This window comes from Schistocerca serialis, chromosome 2 (assembly GCF_023864345.2).
Source record: "Schistocerca serialis cubense isolate TAMUIC-IGC-003099 chromosome 2, iqSchSeri2.2, whole genome shotgun sequence".
NCBI lineage: Eukaryota > Metazoa > Arthropoda > Insecta > Orthoptera > Acrididae > Schistocerca > Schistocerca serialis.
Window position 1 is genome coordinate 275752678 of NC_064639.1, and position 15741 is coordinate 275768418.

The 15741-nt window shown below is 40.9% G+C and overlaps 1 protein-coding gene across 3 annotated transcripts in view; it reads right to left on the reverse strand.

The window, feature by feature from the left end:
- The window catches only part of LOC126457033 (glutathione S-transferase 1-1-like), a 48310-nt gene that overhangs the window by 7454 nt on the left and 25115 nt on the right, over nucleotides 1–15741 (reverse strand). For all 3 annotated transcript variants that reach the window (XM_050093017.1, XM_050093018.1, XM_050093019.1), the window contains exon 4: nucleotides 1611–1778. In XM_050093017.1, the coding sequence (XP_049948974.1) occupies nucleotides 1611–1778 (168 nt within the window). The remainder of the gene's footprint in view (nucleotides 1–1610; nucleotides 1779–15741) is intronic.

A 15741-nucleotide genomic window follows, 5' to 3' on the forward strand; every position in this document is an offset into this window, starting at 1 on the left:
GTTACTCCATCCCAGACTTTTCTTCATTCAAAAGCAATATTTAAAATTCCAAAAACTTCAATTTTATTCTATTCATACTGCACAATTTAATACAAATTCTTTGTCCATTTTTATATATAACAAATAACTGCTGATGCAAAAACACATGTAACCTTTTTCACAGACGACAAAAAATTAAATATCTGATGTGCTAACACTCTGCAGATAATGTAAACATGTTTAGCAACACAACAATGACAAAACTGCACAAATCAGATTAACACAACATGCAAAATTACAAAATTCTCATTACTTTTTTAACACATCTTGTATAACAAATTTCTCTGAAATACTACCAAGTGGCCTCACTCTGATTCACTTATTTTCTGCAACTACTGGTTGCTTCTTGACAAAGCATTCTCTTCATTTTCACTTCTTAATGTGAGGAATCATGTATTTAAAAGCCTCAAACTGTTAAGAACAGAGCCCATTTATGTCCTGTGTGTACATTATCTTGTTACAGTGTGAAATGTGTTGGTTGGTTTACAAAAGAAATGAATATTTTCAGTGTGGAAGGTGAGTAAAAAAATATGATTATCTGTTTAGAAGCAATTTGGTATTTGATTGTGTGATACAGAGTGAAGTGGGAGATGGCATATTAACCCTGCAATATTATTAGACTCATTCCAGAATATAGTCAGATGGCTCAGCTTACACTGACAGTTCAAACAGAACTGAACACACAGCAGCAAGTTCTAACAGCAGCATGCTTGTTTTTCTGCGAGAATGATGATGAGGCTCAGAGTAGCAAAAGTAAAGTCACAATTCTACATAACATTACTCTATATGACTAATTAATGAAAATGTTCTTAAATATTCATCACCATTCATACGAATCGCAAACATCACAAAAATTAAACATTCTAATATCACTACCCATAGAATGATAATTTGTGTGTTATTTTATTTAATGCTCTACCAATAATGATGAAACTAAAAACTGCATAGCCTAAATAACATCTGACTGACAAGAAGCTATTCTGTGACACAGAAGCATTACAGGCAGAATGCTTTCAGTACAGGAATTTTGCTAAAAAAAAAAAAAGAGTATCAAGAAAGCAACATAAAATTAAATGAGGACCCTGCACAAACAAAGAAGACACTCCTACAATTTATCACAATATTTACACTCTGATCTAAATTCCTGTTAAGACTAAAATCATATTAAACAGGTTTTTAATTTTTCAGTATGTGTAAACAGCTGCTTATGTTCCCTGAAACAATACTGTTAAATTCGTAGAATGAAATAGCAGATAGAAACAACAACTGAATACTGTATGAGAAAGAGCAGAAGTTTCCCACTCCCTCCCCTCTCTCACCAAAATAGTCGCCACATACTCTCCCTCATTATGGGATTTATGGAACATGCTGCATAATTGAACAAATGGCCTTTAAAATGTAGGGTGAAAACTGTTATTTGTCCAAATAAAGAAATAAATAAATCAATATTGCACTCGATGGAATGCTTCTTTGTTGATAACAGTGAATAAAGTTTCATAACTGAATAATGTAGAAATGTTCCAGCTTAATGAAACAGTCCCACTGACTAACTTTTCACAAACAGTACTTACTTCTGCTGCGCCAACTGAAGATACCATGGAATAATCAGCAATAGTCATAGACGTTCCAGCCACCCAATCCTTTCCTTCAAGGAAAGTATTTAGGAAATCATAGGCTTGTTCTATTTTCTTAAACTTTTCTGGATCAAACTTTGGTGCTCCATAAAACAATACTGGGTACTGCAAAGAAATTTCTGTCATTAGTACCATGAATACAATGTAATGGTACAGAATACATTAATCTCCCTTCTGTGTGTAGAACTGTCTTAGTCGCTTACTAAGTTTTGGCATCTGCCATCATCAGATACCTGCAATTAAGAATACAGGAAAATAACAAGCAACATGTGTTTGTAACACAACATCAAGCTACAAAAGATTAAAAATCAAAGTTAAAACATAATTATAAAAACTCACTCACCACAAACTTAGAAATTGCAAAAGAAGGTCCAATGTAAGGAATAAAAACGTGTGCCTACTCAGAGTGTCAACTACCAGCCTGGCACACAAATTTCACAAAGCTGCAAGTTTCAGCTGCCAGATGGTGCCAGTGTAGAGAACATTACCTTCAAATTTTATTGATTTATTTTTTATTATTATATTTTAGTTTTGCAGCAAACAATCTGCCTCATATAAATAAAATTACTGGTTCTCCAGCAAGACGGATCTGCCATCCAAAGTATTTTGATTTGGTAATCAAATTATTTTAATCTTTATAATTGTTTTACAAGTCTACATATTTTAGTATATTGCTTGGCTAAGTTTTAGTTCAATGTGTGCAGGTTTTTATTTACGGACACACATAATTATAATAGCAAATAATACTTTTATAATATCATCTTGTGAATGCAAAATGTAGTTAATACTAAATTCCATGTAGCTACTGTATACATATTATTCTGTGATAGGTTCAATGAATACCTATTGTCAAATTTGGACGAACTGCACCTGGATCAATTGGCATCAACTGAAAAGGCAAATTTTATGAGTATGCCACTACTTTCATTTGAATCATGTTTTTGGTGGGTTTTTTATTATTTGACTTTGAATGTTTCTCGGTGGAGGAATGGTTGGTATCTTTTATAGAGGAGGGTAGGTTTTCCGTGTAATAGGTTGAAGGGGCTGGTGTATGAGAGCAGAGATTCGCTCAGTGGGGGCACAGTAACTGGCCACAACGGGGCATCCTTGGTGACTATCCACAGTTCCTGTCCCTTTACCACATGGTGTCCTACTCGTTGCTGTTGTTGCCACCTCCCTGTACACTAACATTCCTAATGCCCATGGCCTTGCCGCTACTAAACACTACCTTTCCCAAGGCCTGATGGATTCCAAACCGACAATCTCCTCCCTAGTCATCATGACCAACTATATCCTCACCCACAATTACTTCTCCTTCTAAGGCATTACCTAAAAAAAATTCAGGGTATGGCCTATGGGCACCTGTATGGCACCATCCTATGCCAACCTATTCATGGGCTACCTAGAGGAATCCTTCATAAAAACCCAGAATCCTAAACCCCTCAACTGGTTCAGATTCACTGATGACATCTTTGCTATCTGGATCGAAGGTGAGGACACACTACCCACATTCCTCCAGAACCTGAACAACTTCTCCCCCATTTGCTTCACCTGATCCTACTCCCGAACAAGCGACCTTCCTAAACGTTGACCTCCACCTCAAAGATTGCTACATCAGTATCTCCATCCACATCAAACTTACTAACCACCAGCAAAACCTCCAATTTGACAGCTGCCACCCGTTCCATACTAAGAAGTCCCTTCCATACAGTCTAGCCACCTGTAGTTGTCGCATCTGCAGTGATGAGCAGTCCCTCTGACAATATACCAAGCGTCTCACTGAAGCCTTCACTGACAGAGATTACCGTCTCAGCTCTGTACAAAAACAAATTTCCTGTGCCTTATCTGTCCAGTCTCCGACCACCTCCCAAAGTCCCACCATACAGCCAAGGAGGAGCATTCCCCTCGTAACTCAGTACCACCCAGGACTGTAACAACTGAATTACATTTTCCACCAGGGTTGCCCACTATCCTTCCCATTCCCCCACAGTGGTATTCCACTGTCCACTGAACCTACACAATACACTCTTCCATCCTTACACTACCTCTGCTCCCAATCCATTACTTCATGGCTCATTCCCCAGTAATAGACCTAGATGCAAGACCCGTCTCATACGTCCTCCCACCACCACCTACTCCAGTCCGATCACTAATATCACCTATCCCATCAAAGGCAGGGCTACCTGTGAAGCCAGTCATGTGATGTACAAGCTAAGCTGCAACCACTGTGCTGCATTGTATGTAGGCATGACAACAAACAAGCCGTTATCCTTCATTTCCATGACTGCTTCACAGCCTGTGCCCTATGGATCCTTCCCATCAACACCAGCTTTTCCGAGTTGCGCAAGTGGCAATACATTCTACGCTCCCATAACTCTCCTGGCCTCAACTTTCATTAGCCATTATCCTCACTCATTCAGTCCCTTCCCTGTTCCCATTCTGGCACTACACTGTTGTCACTCCACCATCACACCCAGTCTTTTTATTTCTCTCCTTTTCTGCTACTTCCCCCCCCCCCCCCCCCCTCCTCTATCCTGCCCTCCATCTAACCTACAGCACTTCACTGTCTGCCACACCCACCATACCATCCCTCCCCCTTCCCACTCCAGCCTCCTCCTTACCCCAATCCAGCTGCCACTTACATCATTCACTGGTGCTGCTGCTCACAGTGTGGTTCCAGTTGCCTGAGACTGCAGTCGTGTGTGTGTGTGCGCGCGCACGCGCACTGGCTGAAATCTTTAATTATGAGTCTTTTTGTTGTGCCTATCTGCGACTCAGCATCTCCACTATATGCTGAGTAGCAACTTCCCTTTTTATAATATTCTTATATTCCATCCTGGATTTTCCGTTGTTTGCCTGTTACTAGTGACTGGTTTAAGCTTTTCAAGAGACTTTGGAAATTATGCTTGGTTGTCCTTCCAAACTCTCTTTTTTTTGTTTTTGTTTTTTTACAACAATAATAATAAAAATAAATAAAAGTTTGTGACAACACAAAGTAATATTTCTAAATAAGACATTAGTTTTATTGATTTCTTAAGGTCAGTTATTAACTATGATGTATTTGAGATCTTGCCTTCAATGTGTATGTATTTTATGTTAATTATATATTATCAATATGATAATGGATAGTCTTTGGTGGAATATAAATAACAGAAAGAATAAAAGTAACTAGTTACCATACAGCTGACAGGCTGAGCCATCAATTGGAACACAAACAAAATTTAGAAATTTGGTAGTTTGGTCAAGTTGTTCTTCAGGGCTAATAGTGTACACATGCACTGCGAGGGGTTGTGATTGGTAGGTTCATTTGGGGGAGGGGACCAAACAGAGAGGTTATCTGTCCCTTTGGATTAGGGCAGGATGGAAAAGTAAATAGGCCACACCCTTTCAAAGATACCATTCTGGTGTTTGCTTGAAGTGATTTAGGGAAATCAAAGAAAACCTAAACCAGGATGGCCTGATGGGGGTTTGAACCGTCATCCTCTCGAATGTGTGTCCAGGGTGCTAAACACTGTGCCACCTTGCTTGGTGAGGGGTTGTGCTAGGTGAGGCAAGGGGAGAAATGAGGTGGGGAAGAGGAAGAAGGGTTACAAAATACTGTCTGACGGTGTGGAGGGAGGGAGTGGCAGATAGATGGGATATGAATACAGTGAGCTTGTTGTGGCCATAAGCAGGAAGAGGTAGGTGCAGCACACAATGATGTGGAGGAGTAGACTGGGAGGAAAAGCTACAACAGAGGAAAACTGCTGGAACGAGGGTTGAGAGTGCGAGATGAGTGAAGTTAGGGTAATGGGGTGGAGGTGGTAGTATGGTAGGGGCAAGCAAAGAATGAGGCAGGACAGTTGCGGAATTTAAGATGTGTCCAAAAGTTATTACCTTTTACTACCTTTTTTCTGAACCCACTGATGACTGAACTCCATGGAGAGATGTTACTTTTACTCTTTCCATTCATTCTTCTTCCGGTGCCTTTGTCCCACATTGGTGCATGGCCAGCATGGTTATCAATGTATTTGGCTGGTTAATTTAAGGGGTGACCGGATGCCCCTCCTGCTCCCACCCTCTTACCTAGGCAGGATGGAACATGCGTACCTCAACAATCTGTGTTTAGTGTTATTCATGTGAAAGTGAACAAAAGTTTCTATTTTTCTAATGTTTGTGAATCATGTAACTGAGGTGAAACTTTGGTAGCAAATCAGTAGTCATCTAGTAAGATGTGTAAATCCCCCTAAAAACCAGATCCAGGCTGGCTGGCACACGACCCTTGTTATTTATCTACTGGGCGGATTTGATCTGGGGCCAGTGCCCCTCCCCATCATATAAGCAGCACATTAACATGCATGGCTAGGTACCTTTAATCTTTTCATTGTTTATATTTACATCTATACTCTGCAAACCGCTGTGAGGTGCATGGCAGAGGGTACACCTCATTGTATCAGTTGTTAGGGTTTCTTCCTGTTCCAATTTATGTATGGAGAATTATTGTTTGAATGTCTCTGTTCATGCAGCAGTTATTCTAATCTTATCTTCAAAAACCTTACGTGAGTGATATGTTAGGGGATAGTAATCATTTAAAGCAGTTTCTTGAAACGTTGTTAATATGAAGGTTGTACCAAAAGTAAGATTCACATATTTATACAAATAGAAAACATTGTTTATTGTTATTAATTTTTGTATTGTTGAAAAGCTTACGCTTTTGTCTATTTTTCAACATAATCTCCATTTTATCCCAACACTTTTGAAGATAGTGCTCCAGATTTTGTATTCCCAAGTTGAAAAGACTCCCACCAACCCGCTGAGGAAGCATGTGACCTCTGCTCAGACTTCACTGCTGCTCTTGAAGCATTTGCCACCTAAGTGTTCCTTTAGCTTGGGGAAGAAGTGATAATCACTGGGGGCCAAGTCAAAGCTGTATGGGGGAAGGGCCATAAGAGTCCACCCAAAATGCTTCAAAAGTTCCTGTGTTTGATGAGCGACGTGGGGTCAAGTGTTGTCGTGAAGAAGCACTGCTCCCTCTGTCAGTCGTCCTCTCTAGTGATTCTGGATTGCTCACCAGAATTTGGCCAATGTTTCATAATATCTGTCTCAGCTTATTGTCATCCCAGGTTGCATGAAATCGATGAGGAGTGCCCGCTTCCAATCCCAAAACGACTCTCCATAACCTTTCCTGCCAACTGCATTTGTTTGAATTTCTTTGATGGTGGTGAAACGGAGTGACGCCACTGACAAGATTGTTATTTTATTTCAGGAGTGTAATGAAACACCCACATTTCATTTCTCATGATTACAGAGCCCAACAACTTCTCCTTGTTGCCTCCCCCCTCACATTGTTGAAGAAACTTGCGAGCACAGTCAAGGCGTTGCTTCTTGTGCCCGTCAGTCGGCATCCGGGGGACCCAGTGAGCACACACCTTGTGATAACCCAACGTTTCTGTTAAAGTTCTTTCGATTGTGCCGCAGGAAGCTTAAGGAATGCGTTCGACTAGTTCAAGGACTGTGACCCTCAGATCTTTGAGCAGTTGTTGTTGTTGTGGTCTTCAGTCCTGAGACTGGTTTGATGCAGCTCTCCATGCTACTCTATCCTGTGCAAGCTTCTTCATCTCGCAGTACCTACTGCAGCCTACATCCTTCTGAATCTGCTTAGTGTATTCATCTCTTGGTCTCCCTCTACGATTTTTACCCTCCACGCTGCCCTCCAGTACTAAATTAGTGATCACTTGATGCCTCAGAACATGTCCTACCAACCGATCCCTTCTTCTAGTCAAGTTGTGCCACAAACTCCTCTTTTTCCCAACTGTATTCAATACCTCCTCATTAGTTATGTGATCTACCCATCTAATCTTCAGCATTCTTCTGTAGCACCACATTTCGAAAGCTTCTATTCTCTTCTTGTCCAAACTATTTATCGTCCATGTTTCACTTCCATACATGGCTACACTCCATACAAATACTTTCAGAAACGACTTCCTGACACTTAAATCAATACTTGATGTTAACAAATTTCTCTTCTTCAGAAACAATTTCCTTGCCATAACCAGTCTACATTTTGTATCCTCTCTACTTCGACCATCATCAGTTATTTTGGTCCCCCAAGAGCAAAACTCCTTTACTACTTTAAGTGTCTCATTTCCTAATTTAATTCCCTCAGCATCCCCGGTTTAATTCGACTACATTCCATTACCCTCATTTCGCTTTTGTTGATGTTCGTCTTATACCCTCCATTAAAGACACTGTCCATTCCGTTCAACTGCTCTTCCAAGTCCGTTGCTGTCTCTGACAGAATTACAATGTCATCGGCTAACCTAAAAGTTTTTATTTCTTCTCCATGGATTTTAATACCTACTCCGAACTTTTCTTTCATTTCCTTTACTGCTTGCTCAATATACAGATTGAATAGCATCGGGGAGAGGCTACAAACCTGTCTCACTCCCTTCCCAACCACTGCTTCCCTTTCATGTCCCTCGACTCATAACTGCCATCTGCTTTCTGTACAAATTGTAAATAGCCTTTCGCTCCCTGTATTTTACCCCTGCCACCTTCAGAATTTGAAAGAGAGTGTTCCAGTCAACATTGTCAAAAGCTTTCTCTACACAAATGCTAGAAATGTGGGTTTGTCTTTCCTTAATCTTTCTTCTAAGATAAGTCGTAGGGTCAGTATTGCCTCACGTGTTCCAACATTTTTACGGAATCCAAACTGATCTGATTATTAAACTGATAGTTCGGTAATTTTCACATCTGTCAACACCTGCTTTCTTTGGGATTGGAATTATTGTATTCTTCTTGAAGTCTGAGGGTATTTCGCCTGTCTCATTTATCTTGCTCACCAGATGGTAGAGTTTTGTCAGGACTGGCTCTCCCAAAGCCGTCAGTAGTTCCAATGGAATGTTGTCTACTCCCGGGGCCTTGTTTCGACTCAGGTCTTTCAGTGCTCTGTCAAACTCTTCATGCAGTATCATATCTCCCATTTCATCTTCACCTACATCCTCTTCCATTTCCATAATATTGTCCTCAAGTACATCGCCCATGTATAGACCCTCTATATACTCCTTCCACCTTTCTGCTTTCCCTTCTTTGCTTAGAACTGGGTTTCCATCTGAGCTCTTGATATTCATACAAGTGGCTCTCTTTTCTCCATAGGTCTCTTTAATTTTCCTGCAGGCAGTATCTATCTTACCCCTAGTGAGATAAGCCTCTACATCCTTACATTTGTCCTCTAGCCATCCCTGCTTAGCCATTTTGCACTTCCTGTCAATCTCATTTTTGAGACTTCGTATTCCTTTTTGCCTGCTTCATTTACTGCATTTTTGTATTTTCTCCTTTCATCAATTAAATTCAGTATCTCTTCTGTTACCCAAGGATTTCTACTAGCCCTCGTCTTTTCACCTACTTGATCCTCTGCTGCCTTCACTATTTCATCCCTCAAAGCTACCCATTATTCTTCTACTGTATTTCTTTCCCCCATTCCTGTCAATTGTTCCCTTATGCTCTCCCTGAAACTCTGTACAACCTCTGGTTCTTTCATTTTATCCAGGTCCCGTCTCCTTAAATTCCCACCTTTTTGCAGTTTCTTCAGTTTTAATCTACAGTTCATAACCAATAGATTGTGGTCAGGGCCCACATCTGTCCCTGAAAATGTCTTACAATTTAAGCAGCTCACTGTTAATCTTCTGGAAAATCCACTCCATTCTTCATCATGGACTTCCGTGTGACCCTCAGCAAAAGCCCTGCACCATTTGCGGACGTGCTGAATGGACATGCACTCTTCACCATAAACCTCAGTCAGTTGCTGATGGATCTCCACGGGTGGTAACTTCCTTGCATGGAGAAACCGGATTACTGCTCGAACTTCTCACTTGGGGGGAGCGGCGACCAACACTTCCCTCTCTGATGGTTGCCAAGCCAACACTAAGTTATGTAGCGAATCACGGACGGGTGGGCTTAAGAATGGGGGAAGCACTGTGCATGGCACTGTTGTTGGATTTAGCCTAGCACCTTCCCTCAAGGCTGTAGCTCACTGGGAACCTTACTTTTGGTACAACCTCCATAGACTTTCTCAGGATAGTTTACGTCTATCTTGAAGAGTCTTCCAATTCGGTGCCTTCAGTATCTCTGGGACACTCTCCCATGGATTAAACAAACCTGTGACCATTTGTGCTGCCCTTCTCTGTATGCATTCGATAACCCCTGTTAGACCTATCTGGTGTGGGTCCCACACACTTGAGCAATATTCTAGAACTGGTCGCACGAGTGATTTGTAAGCAATGTCTGATTGTACTCCACAGTATTCTACCACTAAACCAAAGTCTACCAGCGACATGCTTTACCCCCATCTGAGCCTATATGATCATTCCTAGAAGTCTTACACCCAGGTATTCATATGAGATGGCCAACTCCAAAAGTCACTTATTGATATTATGGTCATAGAATACTACATTTTTTTTTTTTTTTTTCCATTTTGTAGAGTGCATTACATTTTTGAACATTTAAAGCAACTTGCCAATCTCTGCACCACTTTTTAATCATATCAAGGTCTGACAATAATTATGCAGCTTCTTTCAGATAGTACTTCATTACAGACAACTGCATCATCAGCAAAAAGCCTGATTTTACTATTAATTTTGTCTGCTAGATCATTAATATACAACATGAACAGCATGGGTTCCAACAAATTTCCCTGGGGCACACCTGAAGTTACATCTACATCTGATGATGATTCTCCATCCAAGATAACATGTTGCATCCTCCCTACAAAAAAGTCCTCAATCCAGTCACAAATTCCACTCTATACGCCATATGATCATACTTTTGACAATAAGCGTAGGGGTGGTAGTGAGTCAAATGCTTTTTGGAAGTCAGAAACTACAGCATCTACACAACTGCCTTGATCCAAAGCTTTCAGTACTTCATGTGAGAAAAGCGTGAATTGTCACACAAGATCGATATTTTCGGAATTCCTGCTGGTTGGCATGGAGGAAACCATTCTGTTCAAGATACATCATTATGTTTCAGCTTAGAATATGTTCTAAGATTCTACAACAAACCAATGTCAAGGATATTGGATGGTAGTTTTGTGGGCCACTTCTACTACCCTTCATGTAGACAGGTGCCTCTTTCCAAAAACTGGGCACAGTTTTTTGTTCGAGGGATGTATGACAGATTTTAGTTAGATGAGGGGCTAGCTCAGCTGCAAATTCAGTATCGAATCTGTCAGGGATTACATTGGGGCCTGGAGCCTTTTTCAGTTTTAACCAACTCAGCTGTTCTCAACACCACTGACACTAATACATATTTAATTCATCTTTACAGTGGCACGAGAATTAAACTGGAGTAATTTTCCTGATTTTTCCTTTGTAAAGGAACATTTAAAAACTTTGGTTTTTGCTTTGCTACTTTCAGTTTCAGTTCCAGTCTCATTCACTAGAGACTGGGCACTATTATCACTTAGTACGAACACAGTCTGAAGTATGAGGGTGGTATGAAAAGTTCTTGGAACGGAATACAAAAAAAGTACTTACATCACCGAAACATTTTTTATTTTTCAATGTAGTCTCCTTGTAGATTAATGCATTTGGTCCAACAATGTTCCAGTGCCTTGATCGCATCTCGAAAATGAGTTTACTCCAGGCCTGCAAAACAGTTGTCAACTCCAGCTAACAATTCTTTGTTTGAAATGAATCTTTGTCCACCAAGAAAAATTTTCAGATCTGGGAAGAGATGGAAGTCTGACGGACCCATATCAGGTGAATAAGGCAGTGTGGCAACAATTCATACCTTAGTTCACGTAATTTTGCCATGGCGTCGGCACGTGTGCAGGTACGCATCAAGAGTCACGGCACCCATCTTGCAGATAATTTTTTCATTTCTAATTCTTCCATTAAAGGTGATACACCCTTTCAGGTGACATCTGTCAAGCATGAGCAATTTTTCTCACTTTCAATCAGTGATCCTCCATGACCATTTTGTGCAATTTTGCAATGATTTCTGGGGTAGACACATCTAGGCCGACCAGTGCGCGGATCATCATCTAAGCTCTCCCAACCAAATTTAAATTCATTTGTCCACTTGGCAACAGTTGAATACAAAGGAGCAGTGTTCCCCAGTGTATTCTGGAACTCGGCGTGAATGTTCTTTGCTTTCACACCTTTGTTTATGAAGTACTTAATCACTGCTCAAATCTCGATTTTTTCGATCTATGCAAGTCACTACACGGGAACAACAGCAGAGCCATGTCACCGCCATAGCTCTCTTCCAACAGCACTGATGTGGCACTCGTTTACAGGCAACAGTCCAATGAATATCATGTGAACAACTCGTTGCACTAGCCTTATGAAAACTGGTTAATACTTGTGGTGATTTCGAGAACTTTTCAAACCACCCTCGAAACATTCAAAATTTTCATTAAACTAAAATGTGTTGTTATGAACCATAGTATGGTTTTCATTATTAGAAGGCATTTGACACTTAAGGTCGAAACGTGGTGACGTCACAACAAGTAATGCTCACAGGGCTCTGCCACAATGCTGCACTTTTCATGGGAATAAAAAAAATCCCTTTAAGTATATACCTCCTACAAACATCAAATAAAATATCTGATATTCATATGATGTAGGAATCTCTGTGTATCTAGAAAACTACTGAGCTCAATGCAATTCTTTTGGTAATGTCTCTTTCCAATTTTGTGTATCACATTATATTTGATATGTAAATTATTCGTGAAACAACATTTATTCTTGCAATTTTTGTCAATATTTAATAATTATGAAGTTTAAATTTTCTATTTTCTTCAGAAATCACATAAAAAACCTGAAATTTATGTATGGTATAGCCCTTCATCGTGCTTTCCCTACGCCCACCTTTGAACTACTTTTGTAGCACATCATAAGGGATGTGAATATAAATGTTACAGCAATCTTCTCCTGCAATGGCTCTCTGTGAACTGGCAGGCACAATGATTTGCATAATTGAAGAGGCAACACAGTGTGTGAACTGGCAGGCACAATGATTTGCATAATTGAAGAGGCAACACAGTGGGAGTAGTTGATGCTGGCTCCCATTGGTGCATTGCTGGAGGAAGCAGCTACTTTAAATTGGACTACAGTTACATAGGATAAATTTATGCAGTTGATACAGGAGGAGCTAAACAGTACTGGCCCATGATTCTGCTAATTTAAGTCTTGCATGTAGCAGATTTTTCTCATAAACTGTTGTTCTGTAACTAATGACATTATATTTAATATTATATATCTAAAAACAAAGATGATGTGACTTACCGAACGAAAGTGCTGGCAGGTCGATAGACACACAAACAAACACAAACATACACACAAAACTCTAACTTTCGCAACAAACGGTTGCTTCATCAGGAAAGAGGGAAGGAGAGGGAAAGACGAAAGGAAGTGGGTTTTAAGGGAGAGGGTAAGGAGTCATTCCAAGCCCGGGAGCGGAAAGACTTACCTTAGGGGGAAAAAAGGACGGGTATACACTCGCACACACACTATATTTAATATTATGTTAGAGAAGAATAAAATTTACATTTGGTTGCAATAACATGACCAACATAACTTCTTAATAAACAAAAAGTAATTGCAGTTAAAATAGCCACTTTGGAAAACAAACTTTGGCAATCCCTTTTAGGTTTTCTTCTTTCCATAATGTAACAGCAGCCTTATAAAAACTGGTTAATCTGTCTGTTGCCAATACAATACAGTAGAACAGGAGTCACTAGCAATGTTTCACTCAGTATGATCCTGTGCCATGATCGTTTGGGGCAATGCAACTAGAGTCAAAAAAGCTGTTACTCTACATAAGTGTGCCCTAAGAATACTGCCTAAAGTTGACAACCACACATCATGTAGAGGCTTCCTGCAGCTGCCACAACTTTGGAGGCACAAGCCATGACAATATGTGGTGTGCCAGTCGCAGTAAACAATGTTGCAATTACAGACAGCTATTTGTATCCAAATGGTTGTGTGCCCAAGTGACAGCACTCTGACATTCCTTTACTCACAGATACTTAGGTTACTGATAGCCACTTGATGGCAGTTTAGGTCCGGGCTCCAGAGTGACTACCAGCCACCCTTGAGCCTACTCTTTGGACCACAACACCTGCCGCTACCACTACCCATCAGACGGTGCCGTCTCACGCCTTCACCGCGATCGCAGCCACTGGAAGTCTATCAGCCACTCTGGAAGACCCCATTCCAGTGGACCTCCACTTGGGCTACCCACCAGCTCATGGCCTTGTGGGACGATGTTGCTACACATTCACAGCACCTCCCGGCTCATCGCCACTACTGACAGCTGTGGATGTTGTCATGGTAAGCACTTGCTATGCATCATCGCTAACGGAAATTTCAGTAGTCCTCATGTATGAACCTTCAGTCTCTAAAGTTGTACTGAGTTAGTTCATGGTCAATAAACAAACATTTGTTATTCCAATGTGGATATTAATCACTACCTGGGTACAACACCTGGTCAGGGATACTTCAAAGGACAACAAGGATAATGTTTTGTGTTACGGTGCTCTTCACTTGTCTGTCATACGTGTTAACAGGTGGTGGTGGTGGTGGTGGTGGTGGTGGTGATGATGATGATGATGATGATGGTGATGGTTTCATGCCATATGTGTGGTTTCTCAGTACAGTACCTGCTCAAAATTTGCTCGCTCCAGTGCCAGCTCCTGGTTTCGTCTTGACCGTCTCCCCACCACCAAACCATGCTCAATGTTGTCCTTCTTTGTGTGTGTTTCAGTGTTTCCTGATGTGTCTTCATTCATTTTTGCTGGAGCAGTGTTTCATCCTTTTTTCAGCTGTTCAGTTCTGTTCGTGTGTTAACTCACCTTGGTGGGGCAACATAGTCATTTTAGTGTGTTGCACCACTCTGTATTCAGATCCTACTAAAATGCACTGTTTCTGTGATGTATGAAGGGGTGGCCCCTGCATATTTCATTCACCGCACTTACATGTATGTCGTGCAGGCCTCACCTTGTAGGTAATTTGGAATACAAGAGGCACCAAGGTACTGTGTAGTCATGACACCAGCATCTGCCACAATGTTCGGGAGCATCAGCATTGCCAGTACATGACGTGAAAATCACAGTCGACAGTGCTGCAGTCATGGGCACTAACTTATATCCACATGGACATACTTGTTCTCAGGCAGGTACTTAAGTCTGTGCTCTACCCCTGGAGAAGCAGTTACATTCGAAGCTCAAGGCAACCAACGGCCACCTGGAGGCTCCACTACGGACCACACATGTTGCTGCCATCCCCACTGCTCACCGAGGTGCCAAGTCACACTTGTTGTGAGCCATATCCAATACCGCACTTTTGCCAGGTGCTCAGAGGGCCCCACTTTACAGTATTAATTGTGACTGCTCACAACTCACTGCCTCATGTGACTGAGTCATTACTAATAGCACTTGCTGCTCGTCTGGAGGCTGCCTACAAGCTCATCAGTTTGTGGAACTGTGCCATTATTAATCTTCCCTGCTCCTGCAGACACTGCTGTTCTCAAGATGTGTAGACATTATTCCTCAGTAAGAGGGTAGCACATTGTCAAAGAGGGGGAAAAAAAAAAAAAAAAAAAAAAAAAAAAAAAAAAAAAAAAAAAAAAAAAAAAAAAAAACAGGTTTCATGTAGTTTTCTAGTGCTCTTCTCTCATACGCAGTACCTCACTTGTGGCAGGGTGTAAGGTTTTGTGAGATGTTTCAGAGCTCTTCTCTAACCCACTGTACTTCATTGGCAACAAGCCTATTTTGCTAACGTGTTAGCGGTGTGTTTTCATGTCTTCTTGTCTCTTCTCGTCAGCCATATGCTTCATTGACAATGAGGTAAAAGATATTCTTCACATGTGTTTTAGTACTACTTGCTGCGTATTAATTTTGTTTTGCTATAGTATGTAGGCAGTGGTGTCGCATTCAATGATTTTTATAACCAAGCCAGGTGTCTCATCTATGCATGCTCTTGAACCAAGTTTCTTAGTAATTACCTTTTCTGCAGAGTTCAGGTAGTTTGTTCATATGTTTTATGAGTGTGAATTCTGTTAGTTGATGCTGTTGGTGTAAGGTGTT